The 12,130-nt window shown below is 42.6% G+C and overlaps 1 protein-coding gene across 1 annotated transcript in view; it reads right to left on the bottom strand.

The window, feature by feature from the left end:
* BPIFC (BPI fold containing family C) overlaps window positions 1–12,130 on the bottom strand; it is a 39,688-nt gene that overhangs the window by 9,061 nt on the left and 18,497 nt on the right. Inside the window, exons 7-12 of the mRNA XM_061124162.1 lie at window positions 11,845–11,905; window positions 9,357–9,448; window positions 8,156–8,332; window positions 6,978–7,031; window positions 5,627–5,797; window positions 4,906–4,973 (exon numbers count right to left, since the gene is read on the bottom strand). Coding sequence (XP_060980145.1) covers window positions 4,906–4,973; window positions 5,627–5,797; window positions 6,978–7,031; window positions 8,156–8,332; window positions 9,357–9,448; window positions 11,845–11,905 — 623 coding nt within the window. The remainder of the gene's footprint in view (window positions 1–4,905; window positions 4,974–5,626; window positions 5,798–6,977; window positions 7,032–8,155; window positions 8,333–9,356; window positions 9,449–11,844; window positions 11,906–12,130) is intronic.

Below are 12,130 nucleotides of genomic sequence, written 5' to 3'. Positions count from 1 at the left end.
TAAGTGTAAAAAGAACTGTAAGAACTCGGAAGGCCAACTCTACAGCTTTTAAGACCCTCCTGACTTGTCATGTCTTTTGGGACCGATTTCTCCTGTCTTATTTGGCCAAACTTCGATCCCAGAATGGGGCAAGAATAAAAAGCCCTACTACTAGCTGCAACAAAGTTTCTTGAGCACTGATTATGTGCTGGGAGCTGCGCTTTTCATACATTCTCAGCTCTACGGATACAACACTCTAAACAGGGGCTCTGTTATGCTGAGGAAGAAACTGCTTCTTAGAGGGCTCAGTGGACATGCACAAGGCCACAGTCAGCAAATGACTGAGGTAGAATTCAAAATGAGACACGCTTGACTCCAGAGCCTGTGCTTCTAACTGGACATACCAAAGAAGTCAAGTTTGTTACTAATACTCCCAGCTTTCGCTTTCTTTATCTTTCCTTCGCCGAGTTTCTTTTAATGCGATGAGAAAAGGGCTGTGTGCTTTTACCATTTTAAGACACACAATGCCAGTGTCTTCTCTTTTTTTCTATCAGTACTTAAAATTGAGAAAGGACATGCTGCCTATTTCACTTTAACCTGACTCCATGCTCTTGGTCTCCTCCTCCAGGCAAGGATATTTATTTTATACGTTGAAGGTCTAAGTGTCATTTTCTAAGTCTTAGCTATTCACCACATCAAATACAGTATAATGTAGCAAGTAAACAAACACCCATTGCTTTGAAGACTCACTCAGATTCAAGTTCTAGCTCTGCCATTCAATAGCTCTGTGACTCATGTAAAAAATTATTAATAAATAGAAAGCTTGATTAAATTGAGCCAGGAAACCAGAAGGGGGAGCTCTCACACCCTGGGACAACAGCAGAGCCCAATAGGAAGAAGGAAACCTCTTCTTTTCTAGCAAGGACTCAGTTGAAGAAAAGTCATGAACTCTTTATTACAGCCCTCTTGACTTTCTTGTCCCCTCTGTAAAAGGGTTCTCCTTCCCTTGACATGTGGGGGCTTGTACAAGTCTCCCCATGGTTATAGACCCCAAAATGCAATTCTCTGCTTGTCCCAAATTAAACTATCTTTGCTGGAGAAATATCTGGCAGTCTATTTATGTTGGTCAACACTTAGTTAATTGACCCATATAAACCATAAAATGGGGATAATAAACTTCCTCTAGGATTAATCATGGTGCTGGGTTCTGGAGATACAGGCTGTGAGATTTAAATAATATATGTGTGATGCTTGGCACAGGACAAGCAGATAGTAAAGGCTCAATAATGAAGAGTAGTTATAAATAATAGAGCAAAAGGCTATTTCTCTAGTAGCCATCACTGGGCAGGAGGCAGAAGAATGAGGTATTTTCTGAATAAAACTCTTGAAATACTCTTGAATAATTGAATATTGCCTTCCCCTGGCTGAAGCCAGCATCTGAGTTTTAAATTGTCATCTTTTTTTTTTTAAAGACACTTAACATGCACTTTACATGTATTAACTCACATATTTCTTACAAGTCCTTAAAGTAGGTTTTACTATATCATTTTACAGAGGAGAAAATGTAGGCCCAGAGACATTAAGAAACTTGCCTGAGATCCCACAGCTAATGATATCTGGGCTGGGACCTGAACCAGCTATTCTGAGCCTGTGATTTCACCTCCTCTCTAAACTCTCCACCTTGGATTCGCCTCTGATTTCTACATCTTATATCTAGGGAGCCAGCCCTGAGCAGCTCCAGAGAGCCACCCTCAGGCAGAAGATGGTTAGGAAGGCTATGGTGTTCTGGGGGGATGTATTCGGAGACCCTGTGTCCCCTGGTTCTTCCCAGGGGTGTTTCACTGATCCCCGTGCTCTTCACATGCCTTCCTGCTGTGTCTCTATGACGTTGTGTGTGTGTGCCTGAATGCTAGGTGGCTTCAGTTGTGTCTGACTCTTTGCAAGCCTATGGATTGTAGCCCGCCAGACTCCTCTGTCCATGGGATTCTCCAGGCAAGAATACTGGAGTGGGTTGCCATGTCCTCCTCCAGGCGATCTTCCCCATCCAGGGCTCAAACCCTCATCTCATATCTCCTGCATTGGGGCAGGCAGGTTCTTTACTACTAGTGCCACCTGGGAAGCCCCTCTATGATGTCACCTATCAGCAAACCAGCTCCCCCTGAAAAGCCTCTCTCCCAGAGCCCAGGAGCAGAGGCATGGGCGTGTGGGAGACAGGGTTACCACTCTTGCTGCCAAAGATTAAAGCATTCTGTCAGCACAGCCTCTGCTCCTTTGCAGCCTTGCTTCTGGGTTTGGCTGGACCTGAGTGATGCCAGGCCCACCAGCCTTGCCCCCAGTCTGCTCACCTCTGCCTGAGGTTTGCTGTTGTACCTAGGCAGGAACCACCCTCAGACTCAGCGCATGTGGCCTGTGCAGTGCTCAGAAGGACTCCGTGCTTAATTTAATGCCCTGCTGTCTCCATCTTGCAGTTCTTCATGATTTTTTAACAGGGGGGTCTGCACTTTCATTTTGCACCAAGCCTCACAAATTATATAGGCAGTCCTGTTCAGAGACCACCAAGGCCTCAGGGTACAGGAAGCCTGCCCAGTGACCTGAATCTAAAGGAGGTCACAGGGGACTTGGAGGAGACTTTGGGGAGGCAGGAGTTCTACTTTTAGATTTGCGTTTGCAAGGTCAAAGCAGACTTGTGGACCTCAGGAAGCTGGAGAATGAATTCAAACATTTCTTTGGATGATGTGAAATTAACAGGTTACCATCAGTTTTCCTAACTATTCCTGGTGGCTCAGATAGTAAAGAATCTGCATGCAATGCAGAAGACCAGGGCTCCATCCCTGGGTCAGGAAGATGCCCTGAAGGGAATGGCTGAACACTCCAGTATTCTTGCCTGGAAAATTTCATAGACAGAGGCGCCTGGTGGGCTACAGTCCATTGGGTGGCAAAGAGTTGGACATGACTGAGTGACAAACACTTTCACTTTTCTGTAAATAAACATAATGCCCACTGTACCTGCAGTTTCTTACTGGTAGGAATGTTGGAGTTGAGGGTCAGCAGAAAAGCACCTGGGTGTCTCTGCAACTCAAGATCTTTGTTACCTGCTTGCCGCAGCCTGAAGTCCTGTTCTTATTAAATCCTTCCTTCTCATCCTGACAGGAAACCAGACCCTGGCTCAAGGGCAAATATTATTTCTACCTTCTCAGAGCTTGCTGCCTCAGTCAGCAGCCTTGCCGCAGGGATCCCCCATCACTTCAGACTTCCAGCTCCCCTTTCCTCTCAGCCATCGGATGGAGGTCTCACCTGTACTCACAGGACTGTGACTCAGGCAAACCAACTTCCAAATTCTGGCCTTTCTCATGGCCTAGCTCAGATACTGCCAGCTCCGCACCTTCCATCCTTTCCCCTCTCTCTTCCTGCTCTCTGGCTTCCACCCTTTCAACCATTAAAACTGCCATCTCAAAGATCACCCATCAAGGTTAAGAAATTCATCAGCCTTGATCTTCTAGAAACAGGGCTGTATCATGACATCTGGTGACCTGAAACCTTTGGGAGTTCTTCCTCCATAAAAAACCAAAAAAAAAAAAACCCAATATTAAAACTGATCTTCGAAGACTAAGGTGTTATAAAGTCATGGTATAGTCCAGTCTGGGTTGAATTCATTTTAAATTTCTTATTTTAAAATATATGAAAACATTTTCATGTGTCTCTGAAGTTTCATAGGCTCTGGGCACCATGCCTATTGAATTTAATGGAGAAATCAGTCCTTTGAAAACCTGGTAAAATTGAGGAGAAAGCCTTCATGAAATCTTTTATCTCTGGGAAACCACACTACTTTTTGCTTTTATCATTCCTTTTATTGGAAAAGCAACATAGTTATAAAAAAAGTTTTAAGATAACAGCCAACTCATAATCTCATATCCTAACACAATCCTTCATTTGTAATTCACCTTCTCGTCCAGATGGAAAGCTACTTTACATGGTTGATGGTTGTGTTTATGCAGTTCTATATTCTGCTTATTTCATTTCATCTTATTTTACTGAACATATTTTCCGTGTTCCTACAATAGTCTTCCTAGCCATCAAGTTGACTTATGGTGATTGGCTTAACTTTTCTCCTCTGTTGGTTTCCCAGTCTTTTCAGATTCTGATTTGTCTGTTTTATCACTTCCTCTTCCTCCTTTCGTGGATTTAATCTGTGCCATCTGATTATTCTGTATATCCTCACTCCTAGGTTGTCTGATTCATGACTTCCACTATGGGCTTTATAAGGGCTGAAGAGAATGAACTTTGAAGATGATCCTTCCCAGTGGCAATTAGTGTTCAGTGATCTATATACATGACCTGCTCAAACTCTTTCACACTGCATGGCTTGCATTTGAGAGCCAGCCAGGCCACGGGGCATGGTCTAGTTAAACGCTACACTATAGTAATGGGATCTGAATGTTCAGAGACTGAAGGTAACTCAGAGATGATCTTTATGACTTCGTTATTTTACAGATAAGACAGCTGAGGATCAAAGAGGTTAAAAGACTTGATCATGGTTCTGGAACCAGGGAGCAGGGGTTTGAAACTTCATTCCTTGACCTCAAAGTTTCATTCTCTTTCTTCAATAGCATCCATTTTAAATTTGTTGAAAAGGAAATTCATTTTTTATTGCTGTACCATTAGAATGAGAATTTACATTGTAGAATTAAACTTATGCTAATTTTGTTGCCAGATTTATCTGAATATTGTTTACTAGGAAGAAAAAATTCATAATACAATTTTCAGTTAGATCCATACTTTGAAATTATCTGGACTGTTACAGGAGAAATGCTTAATGATTCATGTCTATTGGATGATAACTTCACCTGTGTTGTGAATGTTCACCTGTCTCTTGGCCTGTTGATTCACTTGTTACTACCATCCAACAGTCATATCAACTGAGCTTACCTGTTCAGAGATAAAGAGCAGATCAGTCTTTGTCCCAAAATAGCCAGGGCAACATTGGTACTAGCAACCTGCAGCGAACAAAGACATTCATTAGTAAGATGAGTGAATTTGTCCATTTTGGTCACAAATATCACTACCCATAGCAGAAACATAAACTTCACTTTCATCTCAAAAAACATTGAAAAGAAACAGCTCTTGAAAATACTGTTTTGCAGGTAGGGAGACTAACTATAAAGACTTTCTGTTTGAAAATCTCCTTTAAATTATTTTTCATTTTCTTCTAATCTCTCTTGTCCATGTATGTGTATGTGTGTGTGTGTGTGTTTATGTGTGGGTTTGTGTGTGTGTATGTATGTGTGTGTGTAGCATCTCACTTAGGTTCATTGTTCAGTCATTTTCTCTCAGATTGCATTTGGCCTTCATCTACTCAAATAAACTTGATCTCCACCTTGATGGACTTATTAAAAAAAAAAAAGAAATTTGGTTATTAATGTAACTGAAGAAAAGGAAAGGGCACACAGCATGTGGCGAAGGGTTGAGAGCTATTGAATGAGAACTGGCCTCCATACCTCCCTCTGCCTCAGTCTCAACCCTGCCCACTCCTGTAATTGATGGAGCTCATCCCATCCCTCCAAATCTCTAGTAGAACCTGCAGGTCAGTGGTCTACTGCACAGACAGGATTGGTATCCATAGGCTGCCCTCCTGTCCCCGCAGACTTACAAAGTCCATGGAAACGATGGTTTCTGCAGTCGAGTTCTTGGGCTGGGTGAGTATCATGATGGAGGCGGGGATGTCCAGGGTGAAGTTACCTGGAAGTAAACGGACCACAGGAGGCTCTGTTGCCATGACCTGTACCATGAAGGGCTGGGACAAGATGTAGAGTTCTGCAATCTGCAATCCACATTCAGGGAAAGAGACAGAGATCGGGAGTCATGAGATGAAGAGATATCACAAATCTGGGGTGGCCTGTGGTGATCAATCTTACATCATCACAGTTAGAAAAAAGCTCTTTAATAATAATACCAGTAACAACATAGCAATAAGAACAGCTGGCATTTACTGAACACATGCTGTGTGTCAGGCACATGTTAGGACTTTCAGTATTATTTCATTCAATCTCCACAAAATCTTTGTGAGGCAGATTCTATCAGGATTCCCATTTCACAACTAAGGAGAGTGAGCCTTAGAGAGATTAAGCAATTTTCTCAAGGTTTCAGGCAGGTAAGCTGTAGAACTAGGGTTCAAGTCTAGGTCTATCCGACTTGAGATCTTTGCTCTAAACCCAGGATGCTACACAAGCACTTCTGGGTCCTCCAGGGCAAACCTGAGCCTTTCAGTACACTATGCCCAATACTTAGGTGCCACGCCACCATGATCTTAGTAGTTGCTTTACTAAGGTATCAAATGGGTTCCTGGTTGCTCAGATGGTAGAGAATCTGCCTGGAATGCGAGATCCAGATTCGATCCCTGGGTCGGGAAGATCCCCTGGAGAAGGGAAAGGCAGCCCACTCCAGTATTCTTGCCTGGAGAATTCCATGGACAGAGGAGCCTGGCAAGCTATAGCCCATGGGGTCGCAAAGAGTTGGATACAACTGAGCGGCTAACGCCACTATTACTAAGGTCACAAATGTAAGCCCTGTTCCTTCCTTTCTCATTTAAACTAATTATTTCAAGTGTGGTGGAATTTATAGAAGGAACAGAGGATTTATTCTGTGAACTTACAATGTCTTCACTAGTAACTTGTATTGTATTGTTCAGTTAGTATTTGTAGATATCTGATTAAAAGACAAAACTCTTGGGGCTTCCCTGGTGGTCCAGTGGTTAAGACTCCATGCTCCCGATATAGGGAGCCTGGGTTCAGTCCCTGGTCAGGGAACGATATAGATCTCACATGCCATAGCTAAACACCCCGCATGTGGCACTATAAATAACTAAGTACTTTTTAAAAGACAAAACCCTTAAGAAGGGAAATATGGATGCAAGCTTGAACCAAAAAGGAATACAAAGTCTTCCAGAAGTAACTGCAATGAAAGCAAATATACCATTAAGGAGTCAAACCCTGAGCACTCACCCGGGAGAGCATGTTGCCAAGGGCTTGAGAGTTGTGAAACAAATGGTTGGAAATCTGGAAAATCAAGAATATCATGTCACTGGAAGGTTTATACCTGGGTTGTATTTTCAAGGAAAATGCAGCATTCTCTATAATTTTTATGAATCATGAAGTTGTTGCACCAGAAATGCCTAGTGTTTGAAGGTGATCTATCATTTCATAGCCCAACCACAGGAACTCAGAGGCCCATAGAAGTAAAGTGACTTGCCCTTAGGTCACACAGGAAGTTACATTGCTTTGAGAAGTAACTTTTAACCTTGGGAACACAGTGTACATCATATAGGTATGATCCATATGTAAATGTTTTACAGTGGTTAACAAGAAGTCTTGTTTTATCTTCCTCATTTTCAGAGATTACTGAGATAAACAATACATAAACAATTTATCTTCACAGATGAATGGTTTTCAAGTCTGAAACTAGAAATATCTCATTCTCAGCAGTGTCTGGGAGCTTGTATTGCCACCAGCATTTTGAACATAAGATTTATAACTACATGTATAATTAGGACCTAGAGAATGGAAAGAGTCATGAGGGATGCTCAATGAAAGTTGTTAGTTGACTGGCTGGAGAGAGTGTTCTCATTATAAAAGGGAGGGGCATGACAAAGAGGATCAGTGAATATCTGTGCTATTTACTGATCACTGTCAATGTCAATTGTAATTACCAATAGGAGAAATCTTTATGTTAACATAACACAAACAATAATAATAAAGATGTATGGAGCATGTACTTTACATATATTTAAACCTCTTTAATACCCAAAACAGCCCTATGAGTATGGGTTTATTATTATTCCCATTTTCCAAATGATGAAAATCTGGCATAGAGATGTTAGGTACATTGAAATTGCCAAAATTTCACAGGTATTCATCACAGGTAATAAGTAGTGAAGGGAGTTCTTAGTATTATTTAAGATCAATCTAGAAGAACATAAAACCTGAAATTGGCAGAACTGGAAACCCAGCAACTCTCCAACTAATATCAACATTCATTCTGCAATCCCTTTATTCATCATCCTGCTAGAAGTGATAGTGTCTACAATGGCCCGGGAATAAGAACATTACAACCCCCATAATGGGATACTTAAAATAAGATTAAACGTTGGTGTTGATTGTTATCATCCATTAACGTTCCTCACCTCTTTTGTGGTGAGAGTGAAGCTGAAAGCCCCAGCTGTAAAATAAGCATAGGATGCAGATTTAAAGAAATACTTGGAGATTCCAATGTAGAGCATAGAGTCACTGAGTTCCGGGAGCACAAAAGGAACTGATGGGAAGGGGGGATATTGGAGACTTTTCAACGGGTAGAAAACGCCCTGTGGGGAAATAGAGAGAAAGACCAGCGGATTAGGGGAAGAGTCAGCCGTGCAGGAGGTGGATCCACTCAAGTCGGAATGTGAGAAACTGCGGAAACTCAGTGGGGATGAGAAGACCACGAGTCCTCTGACTCCTTGCCTATGGACTGTGTTTCAGTGTTTTGATCACTTCTTGAGCACATCTGAGCATGTCTTGTTCACTCTGGGGCGTAATCTGGTGAGAGTGTCCTTGTTGGTCCTCTTCTCAGAGAAAGGAAGGCAAGTGCCTGTATCTGGAGGGAACAGCTCTGGGTAGGTCCCCAAGTGTCACATAGAGAATTAGAGATGTCAGACCTCTGACTGTGACTTCTGAGCATCTGGGGCATCATAGACACAAAAGGACCCAGGGTGCTGCGTGGCTTAAAGCGTTTTTGTGACATTTTAAATGCTGACCTCATTAGCTATAGGCTGTTATTACAAAATGGTGTCTCGTGTAACATTTAACTCATTTGAAGGACTCTGAGTCCTTGAAACATAAGTCTGTATGCATTAAAAAAAACAATGATATTAACTTTGGAGCAAATTAAATGTAACCACAGTTAATTACTTTCCTACAATCAACAAACACCATTATCATGAGCTAATGGCCCTGATCAAGATCAGCAGCCCTCAGTTAAATTTACTAACCTGAGAGTTAGGAATAAATAGAAGTATCAATATTTACAATATATGGATCTGTTGAGTTCTAATAAATGCAGACTATCTTACTTGCTGCCTCTTAGCCTCAAACCTTACTCCCAGAGGTAGACAATATGATACTCTTCTTGAAGAAGGCAGACATATGTTATGTAATCCAAACAATCATTTACCAATCAAGAAAGTGTTCAAGAAACTTTTAAAGGAACGTAAACATGAGAGAATTTCTTAAAAGAAAATTAAATTATTGGAAGAGAACGTAGTTATATTTCCTTCTGCACATAATGTTTGTTCCTCGGATATTGGCTGCTAATGGCCAAAATCAGAACTCTGATGATGACAAAATTACCTTCAAATTCAGGTCAAAGTAATTCTCAGTAATTTCTGGGGAACTGACTAGGGAATAATCCAGCAGAGTATAGTTGTCAATCTTTCTTAAAACTAAAAAACAAAAAAAAAAAAAAAAAGAAAATTTACATTCATAAAGGTATAGTATAATGCATGATTAATGTTTATCCAGGACAATATAATTCTGAATCCTCTGTTATTTAAAACAAAAATTAACTATTACCCTACTTCTTAAGTAACACTTGCTCACTTTTCAAAACTCAGGAAAAGTAGATAAATCAAAAGAAGAAAGTAAAAACTTTCATTTGTCACATTGCCCTGAGAGAAACATCAATAAAATTTCGGTTGTTGTTGTTCAGTCACTAAGTTGTGTCTTGACTCTTTGCGAACCTGTGGATTGTAGCGCCCCAGGCTTCCCTGTCCTTCACCATCTCCTGGAGTTTGCTCAAATTCACGTCCATTGGTACACCAAATTTTCATCCATAACCTTTTATACATGCTCCCAGAGGTGAAGAAATTTGCCCACAGCAAGCTAGGACATGGGACTCTTCCACAGGTTCTTTCCTCATCTTTTCTGCATCTCCTTACTCTTTCCCTACCTCGCCAATCTATTATTTTTTATTCATCTATCTGCATTCACTCATCAATCCATCTGTCCAGACACCATCTCCTTTCATCCCTTATGTATTAAACTACTATGAGTTAGGCACTGTGCTGGGTGTTAGAGACACAGAGAAGAGTCAAAGTTCCTCCCCTCAAAGAACTCAAGGCGGAACAGGAAATTAACACAATGTAATAAGAGCAGATCTATAGCTGAGCTCTGGATGGTCCAACTACAAACTGAGTCTTGCAGTCTTCCTCACCTTGGTATCAATAAATCCATTTCTTCCAGTTTTCCAGGTGCTCAACATAAACCCTGGGGTCATCCATCCCTGATTCTTTTCATGATCCACATTCAATGTGTCAGTAAGTATCACAGTCTCTACCCTCCAGGTACATCCTTAATCTGAACACCTCTCACCATCTTCCTCACTCCATCCAGGTCCCTCTCTTCCTTGCTCATATGGGTCACTGCAGTAATCTCTTAAGTGGTCTCCCTGCTTCCACCTTTGACTCTGTCCTATAATTAATAGAAGCCAGAGTGATCTCCTTAAAATATAAGTCAGGACATGCAAGGTGCGACCAGGACTCTCCAACAACTTCTCATCTCAGACTAAGAGTCAGCCTTCGTGATGACCAATAGAGCTCTGAAGCTCTAACCATCTGCTTTCCCCTCTTTGACCTTGTCTCCTGATACTTCCCCCTTGTTGCTCTGTTTCCAGTATGGTCTCCTCACAGTTCCTCCAAGGCACTCAGCATGCTCCCACAGGGGCCTTTGAGCTTGAGTTTTCCTCTGACTGGAAAGTCCTTCATCCAGATTTAGGAGCAGTTGCTCCCTACTTCATTCAGGTCCTTACTCTAATGCCACTTGTTCAGGGGTGACTTTCCCGGCCAGGGTATTTTAAACAACCCTCCCTCCCTGCCCTGCCACCAGGCAGTTCCTTCCCTACTTTAGTTTTCTTCTTACCATTTATTGCACTGATATTGTAGATGTTACTAATTATCTTGCAGGCTGTCTGTCTCCTCTCACTAGCCCCATGAGGGCAGGTATTTCTGTTTCCTAGGCTTACTGCTGTATCTCCAGCACCAAGAATAGCACCCAGCCTATTCCAGGGGCTCAGCACATCATTGGGGGATGAGTGGATGGAGTGCAAAGAGATAGAAACACCCAAGGTATCATGTGAGGATTGAGGAGCTGGAACTATGCTTGAGCTGAGCCTTAAAAGATAAAGAGGAGGGAACAGGGCAAGGAGTGGCTGAGAGACAGGAAGCAGAGCTGTGCTTAGCACAGTGCTGGCAGAGAGACAGGTACTCAGTAAACATCTCTTAAGTGAATAAATGGATGAAGAGGAGAGAAGGCTTTTCTAGGCAGAGAGGACAGCAGGATGGGAGGCAAGGATGTGAGGCAGGAGAAGCAGTTTGATGGCTGGAGCAGCTAGAGGTGGAAGATGAAGCTCAGAGAGGTTAGAAGGAGCTGGACCATGACAGGCGGGTCTTATAGTCCGTGTTAAGGGATTTGGACTTGATCCTGAAGGCAGCTATAGGAGCCACCAAAGGGATTAGAACCAGGGGTAACTGGTCAGGATGAGCATCCATCATTCTGAAGAGGATGGATTTAATACCAGAGCTGGGAATCAAGCTCACGAGCATTTAATCCTCTGCCTTGCATCTTGTCACCTGAAGCCATCTCCTCCTGCAGTGAAGCTAGCTAACCAGCAGAAAAGAGCAGGCCCTACACACCCAGGTCAGTCCCCGCATGCCCCTTCCTGCAGTGGCACTAGTTTGCCGAGGGGAAAGCAGACAGGAGAGTCGGAGCAAAGCCTGCCTGGAGAGCACCTGAGTGTGGGGTGGGTGAAGAAGCACCCGGAAGAGACGGCTCTAGGACTCACCCTCCAGCTTGCTGAGATTGGCATTCAGTGCCTCCACCTCACCTGTGATGATGGGACAGAGCTGGCCATAAAAGGAAAAAAAAAAAAATGCAGGTTATCACATTGTACTGGACATCTCTGTTTCAGGGCCTAGACCCTGCCCACAAAGGCCTTTCAGTGAGAAGACCTTCTCCCTTTGGACTTTCCCTTAAATGAGTTGATGTCCATGGGCCTCAAGTTCCTAATGAGTGGGTGGTGTGCCATTGAATGCTGGCTCATCTTCAGAGCAACTGGGACTACACCCAGC

The sequence above is a fragment of the Dama dama genome, chromosome 22 (assembly GCF_033118175.1).
Source record: "Dama dama isolate Ldn47 chromosome 22, ASM3311817v1, whole genome shotgun sequence".
NCBI lineage: Eukaryota > Metazoa > Chordata > Mammalia > Artiodactyla > Cervidae > Dama > Dama dama.
This window is presented reverse-complemented; position numbering and strand designations above follow the sequence as displayed.